Source organism: Panicum hallii, chromosome 9 (genome assembly GCF_002211085.1).
Source record: "Panicum hallii strain FIL2 chromosome 9, PHallii_v3.1, whole genome shotgun sequence".
NCBI classification, from domain to species: Eukaryota; Viridiplantae; Streptophyta; class Magnoliopsida; order Poales; family Poaceae; genus Panicum; species Panicum hallii.
Window position 1 is genome coordinate 69,397,240 of NC_038050.1, and position 15,549 is coordinate 69,412,788.

At 54.8% G+C, this 15,549-nt stretch overlaps 2 protein-coding genes and 1 non-coding gene across 4 annotated transcripts; 2 read left to right on the plus strand and 1 right to left on the minus strand.

Annotated features, from left to right (window-relative positions):
- Positions 1-3,118: 3,118 nt before the first annotated feature.
- On the plus strand, positions 3,119-4,769 carry LOC112873399. The gene is made up of 4 exons (XM_025936361.1): positions 3,119-3,223; positions 3,453-3,570; positions 4,315-4,425; positions 4,660-4,769. Exons 1-4 carry the CDS (start codon positions 3,119-3,121, stop codon positions 4,767-4,769), a joined length of 444 nt encoding a protein of 147 aa, XP_025792146.1.
- A 4,212-nt stretch (positions 4,770-8,981) lies between these two features.
- On the plus strand, positions 8,982-12,789 carry LOC112876447. Of its 2 annotated transcripts, none has more exons than XM_025940566.1 (5): positions 8,982-9,057; positions 9,279-9,611; positions 9,704-10,865; positions 11,012-11,158; positions 12,011-12,789. In XM_025940566.1, exons 2-5 carry the CDS (start codon positions 9,549-9,551, stop codon positions 12,514-12,516), a joined length of 1,878 nt encoding a protein of 625 aa, XP_025796351.1. In that variant the 5' UTR covers positions 8,982-9,057; positions 9,279-9,548; the 3' UTR covers positions 12,517-12,789. The 2 variants fall into 2 exon arrangements, with proteins under 2 accessions (XP_025796351.1, XP_025796352.1); XM_025940567.1 differs by having other exon boundaries at positions 8,987-9,057; positions 9,284-9,611.
- Positions 12,770-12,854, minus strand: TRNAY-GUA. Its single transcript is given in 2 exon segments — positions 12,770-12,805; positions 12,818-12,854. It is a non-coding gene; the product is annotated as a tRNA-Tyr (tRNA).
- Between the last annotated feature and the right edge of the window lie 2,695 nt (positions 12,855-15,549).

The following is a 15,549-nucleotide window of genomic DNA, read 5'->3' on the forward strand; positions in this document are numbered from 1 at the left end:
CAGCTCGACCCGGTAATTCGCCGAAGTGACGGGCGACACGGACCAAAAACACAGCAAAACAGGCTGACAGGCGCCGGCCGTTTACAGCGACGGGCTGCTGTCGACGCCTCTCGCGAGTCCCATGACATGCGCATGTACGGAAAGAAAAGAAACGGGAATTGGCTTCGATTCAGCCGGCTCCATGCCTGAGCCTGACGGGTGACGGCTAATGAATGCACACGCACGTGCCAGCAGCCTCCAGCCTGCCGACCGACAGGAGCTCTCTCTCTCTCTCTCTCTCTCTCTCTCTCTCTCTGGTCCGTCTCGAGCAGCCTGGCCGGGTTTCCAAATGATGATAACCTGATAAGGGCTCAAGGTCTCTGGATGAACTGTCGAAGTTTTGCTTCGCCGACTCAGTCAGCTCCATGCCTGTGGGGTAACGAGCAGCCGGTAGATAAGAACTCCCGTGTCTCATGCGACCTTCCTTCCCGTTTCCGCCCATCCTACCCGCCTTCGAGATGATAACCTGATAAGGGCGGCCTCGGGCTCCCTCACTCGGACCCCAAGTCTAGTCGGCCTTGGCATCTTCCTGCGGTCTCGCATTCCGGCCGCGCGGTGCCGGCGGCGGCCGCCCCCAATCTGGGCGCCGCAGGACACCGGGAAGGAAAACGCGGTGCGCGACGGCCAGATGGGGAGATGCTTAGGGACACTACTGGAACCTGACGGGGATAGACCCACGAAGCTGCAGCGTGTCATCGTCGCATCTCCGCTTTGTCTTGAGCCAGGGTAGCAGGGAGTTGTGCATGATTGACCAGGAACCTCCTGGGTCCTGCTAGGATTTTTCTTTTCCTCCCAGAGTGGGTTCAGAGATGCGCCTGTCATGTCGGAGCACGAGGGGAACACACTCTGCTCGTGCTAGTAGTAGCCTACAAGCAAACTTTGCATGAGGCTAAAACATTTAGTATTAGTTGCTAGTACATCAGGCCTTATTTAGATGCAGGCCAAATTCCAAGTTTGTGTAATATTTTGAAGTTGCAATCTAAACGGGCTGGTTGCAAAAAATTTGGCCTGCGGGTGGAATGTATTTGGCCCAGCCCAATCATTGGGAACACCGCGCACGGCCATACCCCTCGCGCCCGCGCCCCTCAGCCCCTTCCGTATCCATTCGCAGGACTCGCAAACCCTAGCGGCGCTCCCCCCGGCTCGCTCTCCCCCGGCCGCCGCTGTGTTCCTCCGCCGCCACTGTGTTCCTCCGCCGCCGCTGTCCTCTCCGCCGCCGCCTCCTCCGTGTTCCAAGTTAGATCCACACGGTCCTCAGCCCTTAGCACCTAACCTGCGTCCAGATCTGCCGTCCTTGACCCCGTCGGCGGCGATGGAAGGGTACCCCCATGACGTCACCCAACATGACGACTTCGACGCCGCCGGTTTCGGCAACTACTCCGGCTACCCCAACGACGACAGCTTCATCAACCTCTCCTCTGGTGGCGAGACAAGAGACTTCTTGTCGCAGCCGGCGGCGTACTCGCCGATGCTCGGCGTTCCCTCGTCCAGCAACCCCTCTGCTAGGCAGCTGAGGCTGGATTCGCTCGACCTCAACGCCAGCCAGTCCTGGGCAGGCATGGAGGCTTACCAGGGCATCTTGCAGTCCGGAGCTGAAGAAGGCGGCAGTGGCAGTATCGACCCCCATCCGCCGCGCGTGCCCTCACGCAGCGGCAGGGGTTCCCTAGGCCTGCGTCCGCCTCGCTCCGGTGGAGTTGGAGGGGCCAGACCCCCTCCTTGCGGGGACTCCAGGACCGGTTGTGCCGGCCGCGTCCCTCCTCGTCAACGTGGCTCCACATCCGGCGACGCTGGCTCTTCCAGGGGCCGTGGTGCACGTCGCCGCCTCGAACAGGCCGCCCCCGACGACAGCATGCCTCCTCCCCAAGTCCCGGTATGGATCGATTTCCCTCTTTACAGTATGTCATCCGAACTGGGAAAATTCTTTGTTAGCAGATTTGTTGCCATGTCTTCACTTAGAAACCATTTCGTAGCATTACATTTGCTTTAGCGTTTGAGAATTGCAACCGATTCGAATAGTACACTGCGCTGTTAGCATCCAGTAGGTAGTAATACATGTAATGCATCTTTGTTCCGTTCTGATGTTTACTTCACATACATTGTGATATTTTGTTCCTATTTGCTTACAATGGTAACTTCTGTTTCTGTGGCACTAAGGTTGTGCAATATTTCAGAACAAGCTTGACAGGGCTCAATGGAGTGATTACCACACTAAGGTCTTCTGTTAGCTGTATTGTGACCAGATTGACATGGGGTACTGCAACAGGGGTCAGATGTCTAAGTGGGGTTGGCAAAATATCACAGAGGAATACTTCAAACGGACAAAGCTGGTTCATGACAACGTAATCTTTGGCAATAAGGTCCGAGCACTGAAGAAGGAATGGAGAGCCATACGTGATCTCCAGATCAAGGAAACTGGATTGGGCCGTTCCTCTGATGGTTCTGTTAATGCTTCTGAACAATGGTGGGAAGAGAACAGCAAGGTGCACCATATTCGTATGTGTACACAACTACTAAATTAGCTTTGTATGTTTTCTGACAAACTCTATTCATTTGCGTTTGTTGCAGGACCAGCAGAAGGAGCTCAAGCATGGCCTTCCTGACTACCTCCCAGAAATGGACAAGATGTTCCAAGGCGTGTGTGTCACAGGGGAAACTTCATATGTTCCTAGCCGCCGCAAAGGGCCACAGACCATTAGCAGTGACGAAGATGAAGATGGCGGCGACACCACTCCACAGAGCACTCGACACAGCAGTGGCAGCAAGAGGAGCTTCAGCAGCCTTAGCACTCGCAGCACCGGTAGCAGCCCAAGCAAGAAGTCCAGGAGCCCAGCAGTGCGTGCAATGCAGTCCAACATGAGGGAGCTCAACGTCATTCTGGAGAACAGGACTGCAGCACAGAACTAGATTTGGGCGGATAGGCAGAAAAGAGAGGAACAACTTGAGGAACAGAAGAGAGCCAGGAGGAAGCGAGTGAGGGAGATGGCTAGGAAGCTGGGGGTAGCTGGAGATAGCCGCCTTTGGGTTGGAGTTCTCAAGTTAGTCCGTTCTGAGGAGGACATTGAGTCTTTTGAGGAAGCAGATGAAGAAGGAAGAAAATGCATCCTTGCACACCTATCTGGGGTCGGCAACTGGAACCTCTATTCCATGCATGCACCTGTGTGTGGTTGTGTGGGTGTTGAACCCTGTAATGTTCTGAACTTTATTGTGTACGCTTGTGTTGTGCTAATTTGTTGTGTTGTGCAACTTTATTGTGGTGTTGCTTGTTGATGAATATTTAAATTATGTGGGTTACTGTATGTGCGCTGTGTGCATGTGACAGTAGGCTACATAAGGCAAGGTTCTGCTGCATCATTCCTTTTCTATATATGATTATGTACTGATTAGAGCTTTTTCTCTTTATTTCATGTGTGCAGGAAGCTGACGAACCTTCAGCAGTGGTGGAGGCTGATGCTGGTAGGAAGCAGTTGTGGGAGCAGGATATTTTTGGCATGCTGGCAGAGGAGGATCATGAAGACATTGCATTGATATATGGTATGTACTCTCAGTATGCCCTCCATTTGGACAAGTTCTACAATAGGGCAGAATACAGAGTGCCCAAGATGACTGGGTTGGAATGGGTAGAAGACAAACTAGCCAATGAAACCTCCTGCTACAACATGTTTAGAATGATCGCAGAGATGTTCTATAGTTTGCATACTCTGTTAGGAAATGAATATGGCCTGAAGGACACTAAAAAATCGACCTCTATTGAGGCTTTAGGGATGTTTCTCTGGATTGTAGGTGCTCCACAATCAGCTAGGCAAGCCGAGGACAGATTTGAGAGGTCACTAGGCACAGTACACGCAATGTTCTATAGAGTGTTGGAGTGTGTGGTTAAGCTTGCGGACGATATCATTAGACCTCGGGACCCAGAGTTCAGCACTACGCATCCTAGGGTGCTTAACCCTCGGTTCAACCCTGAATTCAAGGACTGCATAGGAGCTATAGATGGCAGCCACATGCCTTGTGTAGTGCCTGCTGATAAATTTGTACATCACTTATGTCGCAAGGGCGTGACGACACAGAATGTCATGGCTGCTTGTGACTTTGACATGTTCTTTACATTTATCCTTGCGGGTTGGCCGGGATCTGTTCATAATATGAGAGTGTTTGATGATGCCATGACTACGTCCAAGGATGAATTTCCTCACCCACCTGAAGGTAGAGTCTTAGGTGCTACTACATTTGGCATTTCTAATTCAAGTATTTAACACTTACAGGTAGTTGCTGCTGTAGGGAAGTTCTATCTGGTGGACTTCGGGTACCCCAACCGTCCAGGTTACCTGGCTCCGTACAAGGGAACCATGTACCATATTCAAGACTTCCAAGACGTCGCAGAACCACGAGGTAAAAAGGAGACTTTCAATTATGCCCATTCATCTCTTAGAAATATCATTGAAAGGGCATTTGGTGTACTGAAAATGAAGTGGCGCATATTGATGCTAATCCCTTGCTATCCTCCCGAAATGCAAACGAAGATTATTGTTGCTTGTATGGCTTTGCATAATTTCATAAGATTGAGTGGGCTGGACGATAATGACTTTGGGCTGATAGATCAACATGTGTATTATGTGCCGCCAGAGGGCTCTATTGATCAGCCTGAAACTGTTGATGCCCCAGATTTTGAAGATGTTGCACAGATGAATGCATTTCGTGATTATATTACTGACCACCTGTACAATAGAGACTGAGGACTTGAATTTGCATTAGTTTGCTGAGAACTTGTAATAATCTTGCTTGCGGCGGACCCGAGGACTTGTACTTTAGATTTATTTGTTCACAAACTGTAATAATGCTTGTTCTTTCGGATATTTGTTGATTGTATCAAATGTTTGCTTAGAAGTTGCATGCGGTTTGTAATATGGTCCAGTTTTCAAAACTTGTAATATTGTCTGTTCAGAGGATTTGAAAAAAAAATCTGAGCTTGTGAGTAGTGTTGCATTTGATATAAACATGCAAGCAATGTGTGATGCTGTAACTGGCGTTTTTTGGCACAGTGGGGCATTCCAGTCTTTCAGCAACCTCATTTAAAGCAATTCAAAGAGTTGGAATTTTGTGTTGCAAAGTTAGGGTTCAAAAATTTCCAACCCATAGCTGTACTTGCAATTTGAGTTAGAAAAACTTGGAATCTAAACAAGACCTCGGTCGTTTGCTCAATCAGCTGAACTTGCAGCGAGTTTCCTGACAGAAATTCAGAATGGAATTGAATCGAAGAAATTGACATCTCGTGGTCTGTAAACTCCCAAATTGGGCAGGCTGAGGTCTGAAGCTGACACTTCACTCGCATGCAAGTTTCCACGAGCAAGCCATATGCAGGAATAATTTCTTTTCCTTGAACGAAACACGGCATGTCAATTGTCAAAGACTTGTCCGTGCCAATATTTTTCCAACTAAATGATCCTAATCACAGAGAAAGGTGCATGTGTGGTGTTGCAAAGTTCATCGTGATTCCACTTAACCAGCCTTTGATTTGAACTGTTGCGTATGAGTATAGAACCCTGTGATGTATGAAAAATAAGCCGTCTCTATCTCTCTAAAGTACGTACTACCTTTTATTTTTTGAAAAAATAAAAACAGATTCTTCTCAAAGCAACGGTGTAGCAACGGACGCTGGTTCATCTGCTGGCGTCGGTCACGGCTGGACTTGACCTGTTTGGAGAGCCGCCGCACCTGCCACACCGCGCCTAACTTTTTCTGCCGCGGGTGCGGCGGCCGTTTTGGCCACCACAAGTTAGGCGCGGTGTGGCGTCCTAGGCGCCACACCAAACAGGCCTAGCCTTTGCAGACCAGCGTCTGGAGTCGACACGACTTCAGCCTCCATGCCTGCCTAGAGAGCAGAGATGGGTATTGACGCCATATCCTGGCCCGGCCGTAAAGAAAGATTCTCAGAACTTCTTGTGCGCCATTTCAGAAAGTTTGGAAGCATGAGGTCTTGACCTTCGATCACGACTTGTGAGGCCGTGTTTCGTGGCTTGTGGCTGCAGCCTGCAGGTCGTGTCCTGGCATGTGGAAGCTCCGAAAGAAAAAAGGGATGCGTCCAGATCGATTACGGGAGCAGGGAGCTCCGTCCAGCGGTGCTCAGCGTTCAACGATGGCAGCGTCAGGAGACGAAAAAGAATGGCCGGGCGTCTCTCCGGCTCCGTGCCCCCGTGGTGTGACAGGGAAACCTGGGAAAAACCATCCAGGCAGCTAGGCATCTGAAGGACTGAAGCGACGACGTAGCGGAACGAGTGAATGGCACTGTCGCATCTGGTAAAAGCTCTCAGATGGCGTGAAAGGTTACATTTCTTTCTTGCTACTTTTCGCGGATTATTCCCCTGTAGAAGCCTCGTTTTGCTTTCAGAGGGCAGGCGATCAGATCACGCGGCTACGGTGTAGCGACAAGCAGCATGCAGGAAGACTAGAGCTGGTCTAAAACGCAATGCTGGGGGGTGATCGCCGATCATCGGGGCAACAAGTCTAAACGACACGTTGTAAAGGTGCTGACTGCTGAGACCTCGTCGTCGGTCTCTTGGCTGTGGGCCTTGTGTGTGACCGGCGCACGAGACACGAGCAGGGGGGACCTGGGATTTCCGCCGGACTACCGCTACCGGCGCACCGTGTCCAGGCAAGATGATCAGATGGATGCTAGAGCGGCGGATGGAGATGGGGATCTCCAAGATACGACGTGCTCTCGTCGCATCTCCGATCCGTTTTGTCTTTCCGCCAGGGCAGCAGGGAGTTGTGCATGACTGACCTTTGGAAGCCAGTCGGTTTTGCATTTAGAACCGAGTCAGCGTAAAATCTGATTTGGAATCTCCCAGGAGACTGCACGTAATTCAACAAACTGATGGTCAGGGAAAAAGGTGCAACATTTGTGACTGTAAATTTCACATCGACTCACTTAACCAGCAGCGGCCGATTTGAATCATGTATAGTAGTGCCTCATAAAGTCAACGGTAGCAAATGGACGCTCGCTCATCTACTGGCGTCAGTCAGACTGATGAACATAGCGTTTGCAGACCAGCGTCCGGAGATGACACCACACCGTGGCTCCCTAGATAGGCTTTTTCTTACGTATAAGACTAGATAGGGTATTGATGCCTTCTTGATAGTTGAGAGATGTACAGAAGGTCTTGACGCTTCTTGGAGATTGAAAAAAAAAGAAGAAGTCTTGATCCTTGACCACGAGTCGTGAGGTCATGTTTTGTGGCTCTCGGCTACGGTCGGCAGACGGTGTTCCTCCATGTCGTCGAAGTCCTGCAAAAAGGCGCAGGCAAATCGATCGAGGCAGGCATCCGAAGCAACACTGTCGCAACCGGGAGAAATTCTGCAGTGCCGTGAAAGAGTTACTCCGTGTCTACTTGTGCAAACCATGCATTTCCCCTGCACAAGTGACAATGTTTTGCTTTCAGCGGGGGCGGTCGTCTGCGCAGCAGCTGGTACGCAGACTAGCTAGAGGAAAGGAACGGTGCGGCAGCGCGCCACGCGAGGCAGGTCGACCTGAGACGCAACGGAAATGTGCGCGCATGTGCCACGGCGCGCGGGGCAACCAGGCACCTGCCATTCCGGGGATGCCGTGCAGTAGCGCGGCGGGCCGTGACAACAGGCGACAACGTACGCGCACAGAAGATGCCGAGAGATCACCGGGAACGTGAGGACGGAGCAGGTACGAGATGTGCGCGGGACTCCTCGTCCAGTCCAGGCGCCAGCACCAGGGACGAAGGAAGATGCTACAGTTCCGTGATGCCGGACGGAGGAACGGCGGCCGCGAGCCATTCTTTTTAGCGGCACCGGCCATCGCTCTGCACCCGGCGGCCGTTGCGTGCTTGAACGGGCGCTGCAGAAAGGACTAGCTCGGGATCGGGGGTGGTCGGTCTGCAGGCAGGCAGGCATCGATGCCGCCCGCCGCGCCGAACTGGATGGACAAAGCGGCCGTCGCTCCCGATCTCGCCGGAAACCTGCACGATCCGGCGAGGTGAGGCCGTGAGGGGGGCCACGGACAGCCCGGAGAAAAGAACGGCGGCGCGCGCTCGGTGCGTACGGGCGGAGAAACGGAGGAATCGGGAGGAATGCCGCGGATCTCCCCCTCGCCGCCGGACAGTGAACGCCGCACGAGACGCTAGTAGTAGGTGACACACGGGCGGGAGACGCCAGGCCCGGGACGGGGGAGGTGCGCGCGTGTCGCGTCGCGCGCCGCCGCGCCGCGGGTGGAGACGGGCCCTGGGACAAGACGCGGCACGCACGCCGCCGCCGTGCCGCCTCCTGTCGCGGCGTGGTGGCCCCGTCGCCGTCACGTCCCGGGAGCCTGGCCCGGGCCTCGGCGAGCCGCTCCTTTGATCGTGGGGCGCGAGTTGCGCGGCATCGGTCCGTCGCCCATGTTCCGTCGATTTTTCTTGCCCGCTTGAGCTTCGGCGAAGAGTGATCCGTGGTCTATGATTCGGTGGGCTCTGGATTGGATACGGAGGTTCGGCGTCGCGACAGGTCGTTTGGCTTCGCCCATGTTTGCTGTATGGACCCGTCCTGATGGAACAAAATTCAGTTCTAACAAACCTACGGCACCGAACACTGTAGCGCCATAAACCGGCGACACTTCTGCTCTATCCGACACAGTAATCTTCTCCAATCTCCAGTAGGAGCTTTTCACGCTGACATGCTGAGGTCAAACTGAAAACAAGGCAAGGCTGCACGCCTGCAAGAGCCAAAGCCAGCGCCGTTTCGAATCGAGTGACTTAAATGTCCTGCCAGGTGGGGCCGGGGCGCGGTGACGCCGAACGCAGCCGTGCGGCGGCGCCGTGTCGTTTCCAGCAGCGACCGGCGTGTCGCCCCGACCCGCTGGCCCGGCCGCCCCCACCGCTCCCCCCCCCCCACCCCCCGGTATTTCTACCACCGCCCCGCGCGCTTCCCTGTTCCCTACTTCCCTCCCACCATTCCACTCTGTTTCGTGCTCCCTGGCCGGTCACTCCCTCCGCCAGCCGCGCGCCACTGTTGCATCTCAAGGTACTGTGCTAGCATCTCTCTCTCTCTCTCTCTCTCTCTCTCTCTCTCTCTCTCTCTCTCTCTCTCTTTCTCTCTCTCGTTCCATGGCTTCGAGCTCTCATCCTCTGGCTCGGCCTCGCGTCACCAGTTGCGAGAGACCGATCGGCAGAGCAACTGTGAGATCGGCTTGCCCTGTGTCGAAGATTGGCCAAATTTTATCTGAGGCTTCTTACTGCATGCAGGGCAGGGGCAGAGGTGCCGGCCAGGTCGGCTTCCCGCGGCTCTCCGATCGCTCTGGCCTTCCGCGCCTCGCCGGCGGCCGTACCGCGCGGCCACGGGAGCATGCAGCTGCAGGCGCCGTTCCTGTCTCCGACTCTCCCATAGGAAACAACTGGGCTAACCGCAACATCGTTTCCTTCCACCTACTCTCTCGCCAACGTTTTGGAAAAGTTCGTTGAAGCACAGAAGAATTGCCTGCCGTGTGTCGGGTGACTGACTGACTGTTCCTCGGGATGGGCAAGATGAGCTGCTTCGCCGGCCTGCTTGTGCTCGGCGGCAAGAGGAAGGCATCCAAGGTTGGTGGCAGAGTTCTTCTGAATTTGCTGCTGAATTTTGACGGGGTTCTTCTTTAATGAGTAATGACCTTGAGCTTGTTCGTCAATGGCAGGGTAAGAACAAGGGAGCTTACGCCAAGAAGGTTAATGGCAATGACTGCCCCAAGGTGAAGCCGGTGGAGTTCGTGGACATGGCGGACGCTCTCGACGTCAGCAGAGGCGGGGACAACGATCCTGCATGCAATAGCAAGTTTGTCGTTGGCGCAGCCGCCGAGTTGGCACACCATGGCGGTGGCGGGGACGGCGACAACGACAAGGCCGCAATTAAGAGGGGCTCGTCTGGCGCTGACCTCGTCGCCGGCGCCGGCGCCGGCGCCGGTTCGTCCGGCTACAGCAGTGACGGAACAGGTGAAATTGCCAAGAGCGCGGAGCCGGACGCTGGCGGGTCCTCCAGCGTTGGCCGCATGTCACCGACGCCGACGGCGTCGCCAAAGCTGAAGCGCTCGTGCTCCAACATCGAGACGACGAGGTCGTCTGCGCCGCCGAAAGGGTTCGACATGGCGGCGAAGTCGCGCTCCTACAACGACCTAAACGCCCTGCCTCCCGCGAGGTCGGCCACCCCCAGCGGCGCGCCGGACGCGAGCCCGGCGGCGTCCGTGAGGACGTCGTGCTCCGCGGACCGCGTCATGCTGAAGAAGCGGTCGTCGAGGCAGGTGCTCCCGTCCCGGAGCAGGAAGCTGTGGTGGCGGCTGTTCCTGTGGAGCCACCGCAGCCTTCACCGCGCGGGCGCGGCCACGCCCGCGCTGCCATTGCCGGACGCGCCGCACCAGCACGACGGGTACACCTCCGACACGCTCGACGCGGTCACCGCGGACGCGAAGGGCAAGAAAGCCGCCGCGGAGGAGGACCCGATCCCGAACCAGTGGGTCGCCTTCTCCGCCGGGGCTTCGCCGCTGGAACGCGTCAGCGCGTGGGTGAACAGCCTCGGGGACGGATCGTTCCACGCCGTCAGCGAGGAGGACGCCACGGAGCACGACGCCGGCGGCGCCCGCCCGCAATGCTCTGAGATCGTGGAGCTGCCCACGCCCGGCAAGAGGCACCCTCAGGCGAAGCGCCGCCCCGCGGACGAGGCCGCCAACCAGGCGAGCAGCATCGTGCACACGCTCAACGTGTTCTCCTCCGTCGCCCACATCTCCGGCATGGGGCTCAAGGCCGTCCCGGCGATCGCGGCGTTCTCCACCCTCCGGGCAGTCAATCTGTCTGGCAACTTGATTGGTACCAACTCCTAAATGCAGAACCGGAAATTCTACTTGCATACTGTTTTTGGACTGTAATGAGTGAAGCCATTTTTTGAAAAAATAGAACTGAAGTCAATTTTCTTTGTTACTTTGCTAATTTAGACTTGTTCTTTGGCCTCGCAGTTCAAATCGCCCCCGGATCGTTGCCCAAAGGCCTGCACTCGCTCGATCTGTCGAGGAACAAGATCGCCGTCATCGAGGGGCTCCGGGAGCTGACGAGGCTGCGCGTGCTCAACCTCAGCTACAACCGGATCACGCGGATCGGACATGGTAAGCATGCATGTCCTGGCAATTTTTTCTATGTAAAGTGCATGTCCGGGGCCCTGGCAACGCAGCGTTGCTTTTATTTCTACACCACTCGCCTTGCATTTCTGCCGGTTATCTGAATGCGAGTCAGGCGAAACAACAGTGGCTAGGAGTCAGTTTGCACCGCAGGAATCTTGTTCAATGCACGTATCAGTAGCACCAGTAATTGTTGACACCCTGGATGTTGGGCGTTTGGATCTTCGTCAGAGCCTCCCTCGTGCTAAGCCATAGCATGGTCCATGCCGCACCGCAGGGCTAGGGTTCCTGCCGGACATCATGGGGGAAGAGTCCTGCTCGCTCATCGTGAGCCTCAAGATTTCGTATGCGGCGTCTGGACGTGTGTGGTGTGGTGACCAGATAGGGATAGGATGCCACATGCTTCAGATATCTGATAGGATGCGGACATCTCGCGTCCTGGCTTTCGGAGCCCCCCGTGACACGCTTCGGCGCGTCCCATGTTGTGCCGGCGCCGCTCGTTCGGTACAATCCTTGCTCAGGCCTTTGGATTCCAGCGGATCTGCCCACCCCAAACTCTGATCGTTCCCGGAACCATCTGTGTGCTCCGTGACTGTATCCCACGTCCTCCGTCGGCTGGTCCAGGCCGCTGCCTGCCCCCTCTTTGCCTTTATGGCCTCTGGCGCTGGCTCGGCTCGGCTATGTCTGGCACCCGTTAGGGCCTGCACCTCTCGGTCCTTTCACCTGGCACGTCTGAATTTCGCATAGCTGCAGAGTTAGCAGATTCCCATAGGCATGGTTTCAGTTTCGTCAGAGTTGCAGCCTTGTGTTCTTGACGTGTGTTCTGCTTGATGCGTCCAGGGCTGTCGAGCTGCACGGCGATCAGGGAGCTGTACCTGGCCGGGAACAAGATCAGCGACGTCGAGGGGCTGCACCGCCTGCTGAAGCTGGCCGTCCTGGACGTGAGCTTCAACAGGGTCACCACGGCCAGGTCCCTGGGCCAGCTCGTGGCCAACTACGGCTCGCTGCGGGCGCTCAACCTGCTGGGCAACCCGGTGCAGGCCGCCACTGGCGGCGACACGCTGCGCAGGGCCGTGTCGGGCCTGCTCCCGCGGATCGAGTACCTCAACAGACAGGCCGTGAAGCCGCAGCGCGCGCGGGAGGAGGCCAAGGACAGCGTCGCGCGGGCGGCGCTCGGGAACGGCGGCGGGTGGAGCTCGCGGAGGCGGGCGCCGCGGCGGGCGAACCAGAGCCCCGGGTCGTCGGGCAAGAGCCGGGGCAGGGACGGGAGCAGCGGCCGCAGGGGGAGCAGGAGCAGGTCCAAGACCAGGCCGCAGGGGCAGGGCTCCAGCCTCTCGAGGAAGTGAGCATGAGGCCGCCGTGTCATATTGACATGGAAGAGTGTTGAACTCTTGATCGGAGAGGGAGAACAAATGACTCCATGTGTTTAAACTGCCATGGTGAGATAAATAATTGGCATTACCGGAGGCAATTCGATGGAATGAAGCTCGCAAAAAGGAGCATTTGACGCTGTTCTTAAATCTTTTTTCTTTCAGCATCCAGATGAAATACAGAGTTCAAGCATTATGGGAAAAAAATTATGAAATAAAAAAAGAAATCTCCGACCTGCCGGATTCGAACCAGCGACCTAAGGATCATCTGCAACGACTACAGTCCTCCGCTCTACCAACTGAGCTAAGGTCGGCTTGTGTATCAGTGTGTTAACTGAATGGTAACGAAAGAATCGATTTAGTAGCGCAAAGGCAAAGGATTTCTACAGCCACCGGAAGGTTTCGATTTTCGATACTACAGGATAATGGAAACTGGCCGAGGTCCCGAACGAGGAGCGAAGACGGCGGCTGCAAACAAGGCCTGTAAGCGCACAACCAGCCCGGCTAGATCATTGCAGCCTTCGTGGGCCTCGCGCCCCCTCCTCTCTCGACCATTGCCAACTGAAAACAGCAGCAACGGCAGCGGAATCGAAAAATCAGACTATCTCGGAGGTGGACGGTAAATGAAATACCGACCACGCACTCACTGCGCCACGGCGTACACCCTCGCCGCCGGAACCGGACGCGTACGCACGCACGAGAGCGTGCACGAAACCCGTCCCAGCATGTCGTCCGGTGCGCATCGCCACCCCAGAACGCGCCGGCGCTGGTAGTTCAGGACGTGGTGGCTGGTGAACGCCGCGCTGGTACGGAGCCATCCAGCACGACGGTGCGTGCAAGCATCCTGGAGGGGCACCAGTCGCCGCGCGCTCAGGTCCCTTGGTGAGACCGCCACCGGGAGTCCGCCGCGTCCTGTGAGCGAGTTCGCGTGCAGAACGCGTCACGCCGAGACCACTCGCCCACTCCCCACTGGTATAGCTTCAGCCGCCGGCCGTCGAGCGCTCTCCTATCTTGAACAGCCATGGCCGCCAAGCCGGTTTGGTTGATCTGTAGTCGAGCTCTTCCCTTGTCACCAGGAGTTTACTACGCGTACATGGCTGTAAGTTTTTGAGATCATGCGAGAGAGTTGCGAGCCTAATCTGTAGCGTTTGGCTGCAAGGGCATGGCTTTGCCTTGTGAAGAACATGTTAGTTTTTGATCTCCCTAGGCCATCGGACCCTAACAGGCCCGAAGGGCCTACTCACCTCTGCGCCCTGATCGGGGCGTTCCAGCTCTTTCCTAGCTGGTGGGCTCCCGTCGCGCCGCGCTATAAAGGATAGGTGGGGGCCAGCGGCACGGGACGCGAGATTCACCGGCCGCCGCCACCCCACCGACAAGACAAACCTAGCCGATCTAGTTTGCGCGCGGTAGCGGCGGGAAGCTCCACTCCGGCCATCTTCGGCGCCCTCGACCCGACCCCGAGAGGCCTTGGGCCTCGCGCGGACAGAGGCAGTGCGAGCCGCTGCCGTGCCGCTCGTCGCGCGCCGGATCTGGGCACCACGGTGATGCCGCTCGACGGCGGCGCGCTCACCTTGCGGTGGACGCGCGCGCCGGCGAGGGGGCTCGCCGTGGCGCGGCTCGCTACGCCGCCGGCCGCCGCCGCTCTCTCGCTTGCTCGGGTGAGGAAGAAGGAGGCACTGGGGGACAGAGTGAGCTAGGGTTACGCGGGAGGCCGTCGGAAGGGGGTTTTGTTCACCTGAAACGCGCGCGCAGCCGTTGATCTCCATCCGACGGTCGAGATCGTGCCGCGCGTTATTGGGCCGCTTTTGGCCCAGGCGGGAAGGGGAAATGGTGGCCCGGGCCCAGGTTGTCTCGCCCGCAGCCACGAGCGCATGCGCGGGGGTGCGCAAGGGCGCGCAGGTCGGGCCTTAACAGGCCGCTGCCATGGGCCGCGCGTGCGCGCGTGAGCCCGGCTCATGCTGGGCTGTCTCGCACAGTGAAAGGCTGGATGGGCTGGATTCAAAAGAAGTGTTGTGCATCATTTTTCAATTTTCAGAAGTCCTTTTCAATAGAATTCCAATGAATTTGATACATTTCAAATTCAAATTTGATTGAACTTTGATGCACTGCTTCTAAAAGACAAAATTAGACATAATTTTGATAGAATTTAAGTTTTTGGCTGCAAAGATTACATAGATTCATTTTCTAATATTTTCTTATCTTGACATTTAAATTTGAACCAACGGGAGAATTTAAATTTTCAAGGCAAATAGATAATTTTTTGAATTGTAATATTGTTATTTTTTGACCAACGTTAACAATGATAATATTGCAATTATTATGGTATTATTATTTTTTTGATAGATATTTTTTCATGTATTAATTCTAATTATGCCCAACGGTGTTTTAGACTTAATACAAAAAGAAATTATGTTATAATCCTTGAGATAGATAATTTTCATGTATTATCTCTAATTCTGCCCAACGGTGTTTTAGACTTAATACAAAAGGTTATTGCATGTTTTAAATTCTGACCAACGTTGTTTTAAAATATGCAACTATATATTCGAATTTATTTTAATGTTTTCATCACTCATGAATATTTTTTCAGGAGGATTATCAATGATGATTTCCATCAATGATATTCCTATCTTAAAATGAGACAATTACCATAAATGGTATTGAAAGCTAGACCTATATTTCATTATGGGTGAATTGGATTGGATCCTAGCTACACCGACTCCCACAGAGCCTGTGGCTCCTGTGAGGCAGGACACAGACACAGATGCTTCTTGGAAGCAGACAGAGCTTTCTTATAAGAAAGCAAAAGCAGATTATGAGAGGTTTTATGCTAAATGGTTTTCTACCAACAAAAAGTGCTTGGCAGTGGTAAAGAACACGATTGAGCCTGCCATTATGGGCTCAATCCCAGATTGTGCTACTGTAACAGAGTATCTTGAGAAATTAAAGAACCAGTACACTGGTTCTTCAAAGACTTATGCAACCCAGTTAATTAAACAACTGGTTTCA

Excerpts from the sequence above, each read along its gene's own strand:
- LOC112873399 (XM_025936361.1), top strand. The coding sequence starts at position 3,119 with ATGAAGAAGGAAGAAAATGCATCCTTGCACACCTATCTGGGGTCGGCA. Across the intron at positions 3,224-3,452 it reads TTGTGTGGGTGTTGAACCCT|GAAGCTGACGAACCTTCAGC; the intron begins GTAATGTTCTGA and ends TCATGTGTGCAG. Across the intron at positions 4,426-4,659 it reads AGACGTCGCAGAACCACGAG|AGGGCTCTATTGATCAGCCT; the intron begins GTAAAAAGGAGA and ends ATGTGCCGCCAG.
- LOC112876447 (XM_025940566.1), top strand. The coding sequence starts at position 9,549 with ATGGGCAAGATGAGCTGCTTCGCCGGCCTGCTTGTGCTCGGCGGCAAG. Across the intron at positions 10,866-11,011 it reads TCTGTCTGGCAACTTGATTG|TTCAAATCGCCCCCGGATCG; the intron begins GTACCAACTCCT and ends TTGGCCTCGCAG. Across the intron at positions 11,159-12,010 it reads GATCACGCGGATCGGACATG|GGCTGTCGAGCTGCACGGCG; the intron begins GTAAGCATGCAT and ends TGATGCGTCCAG.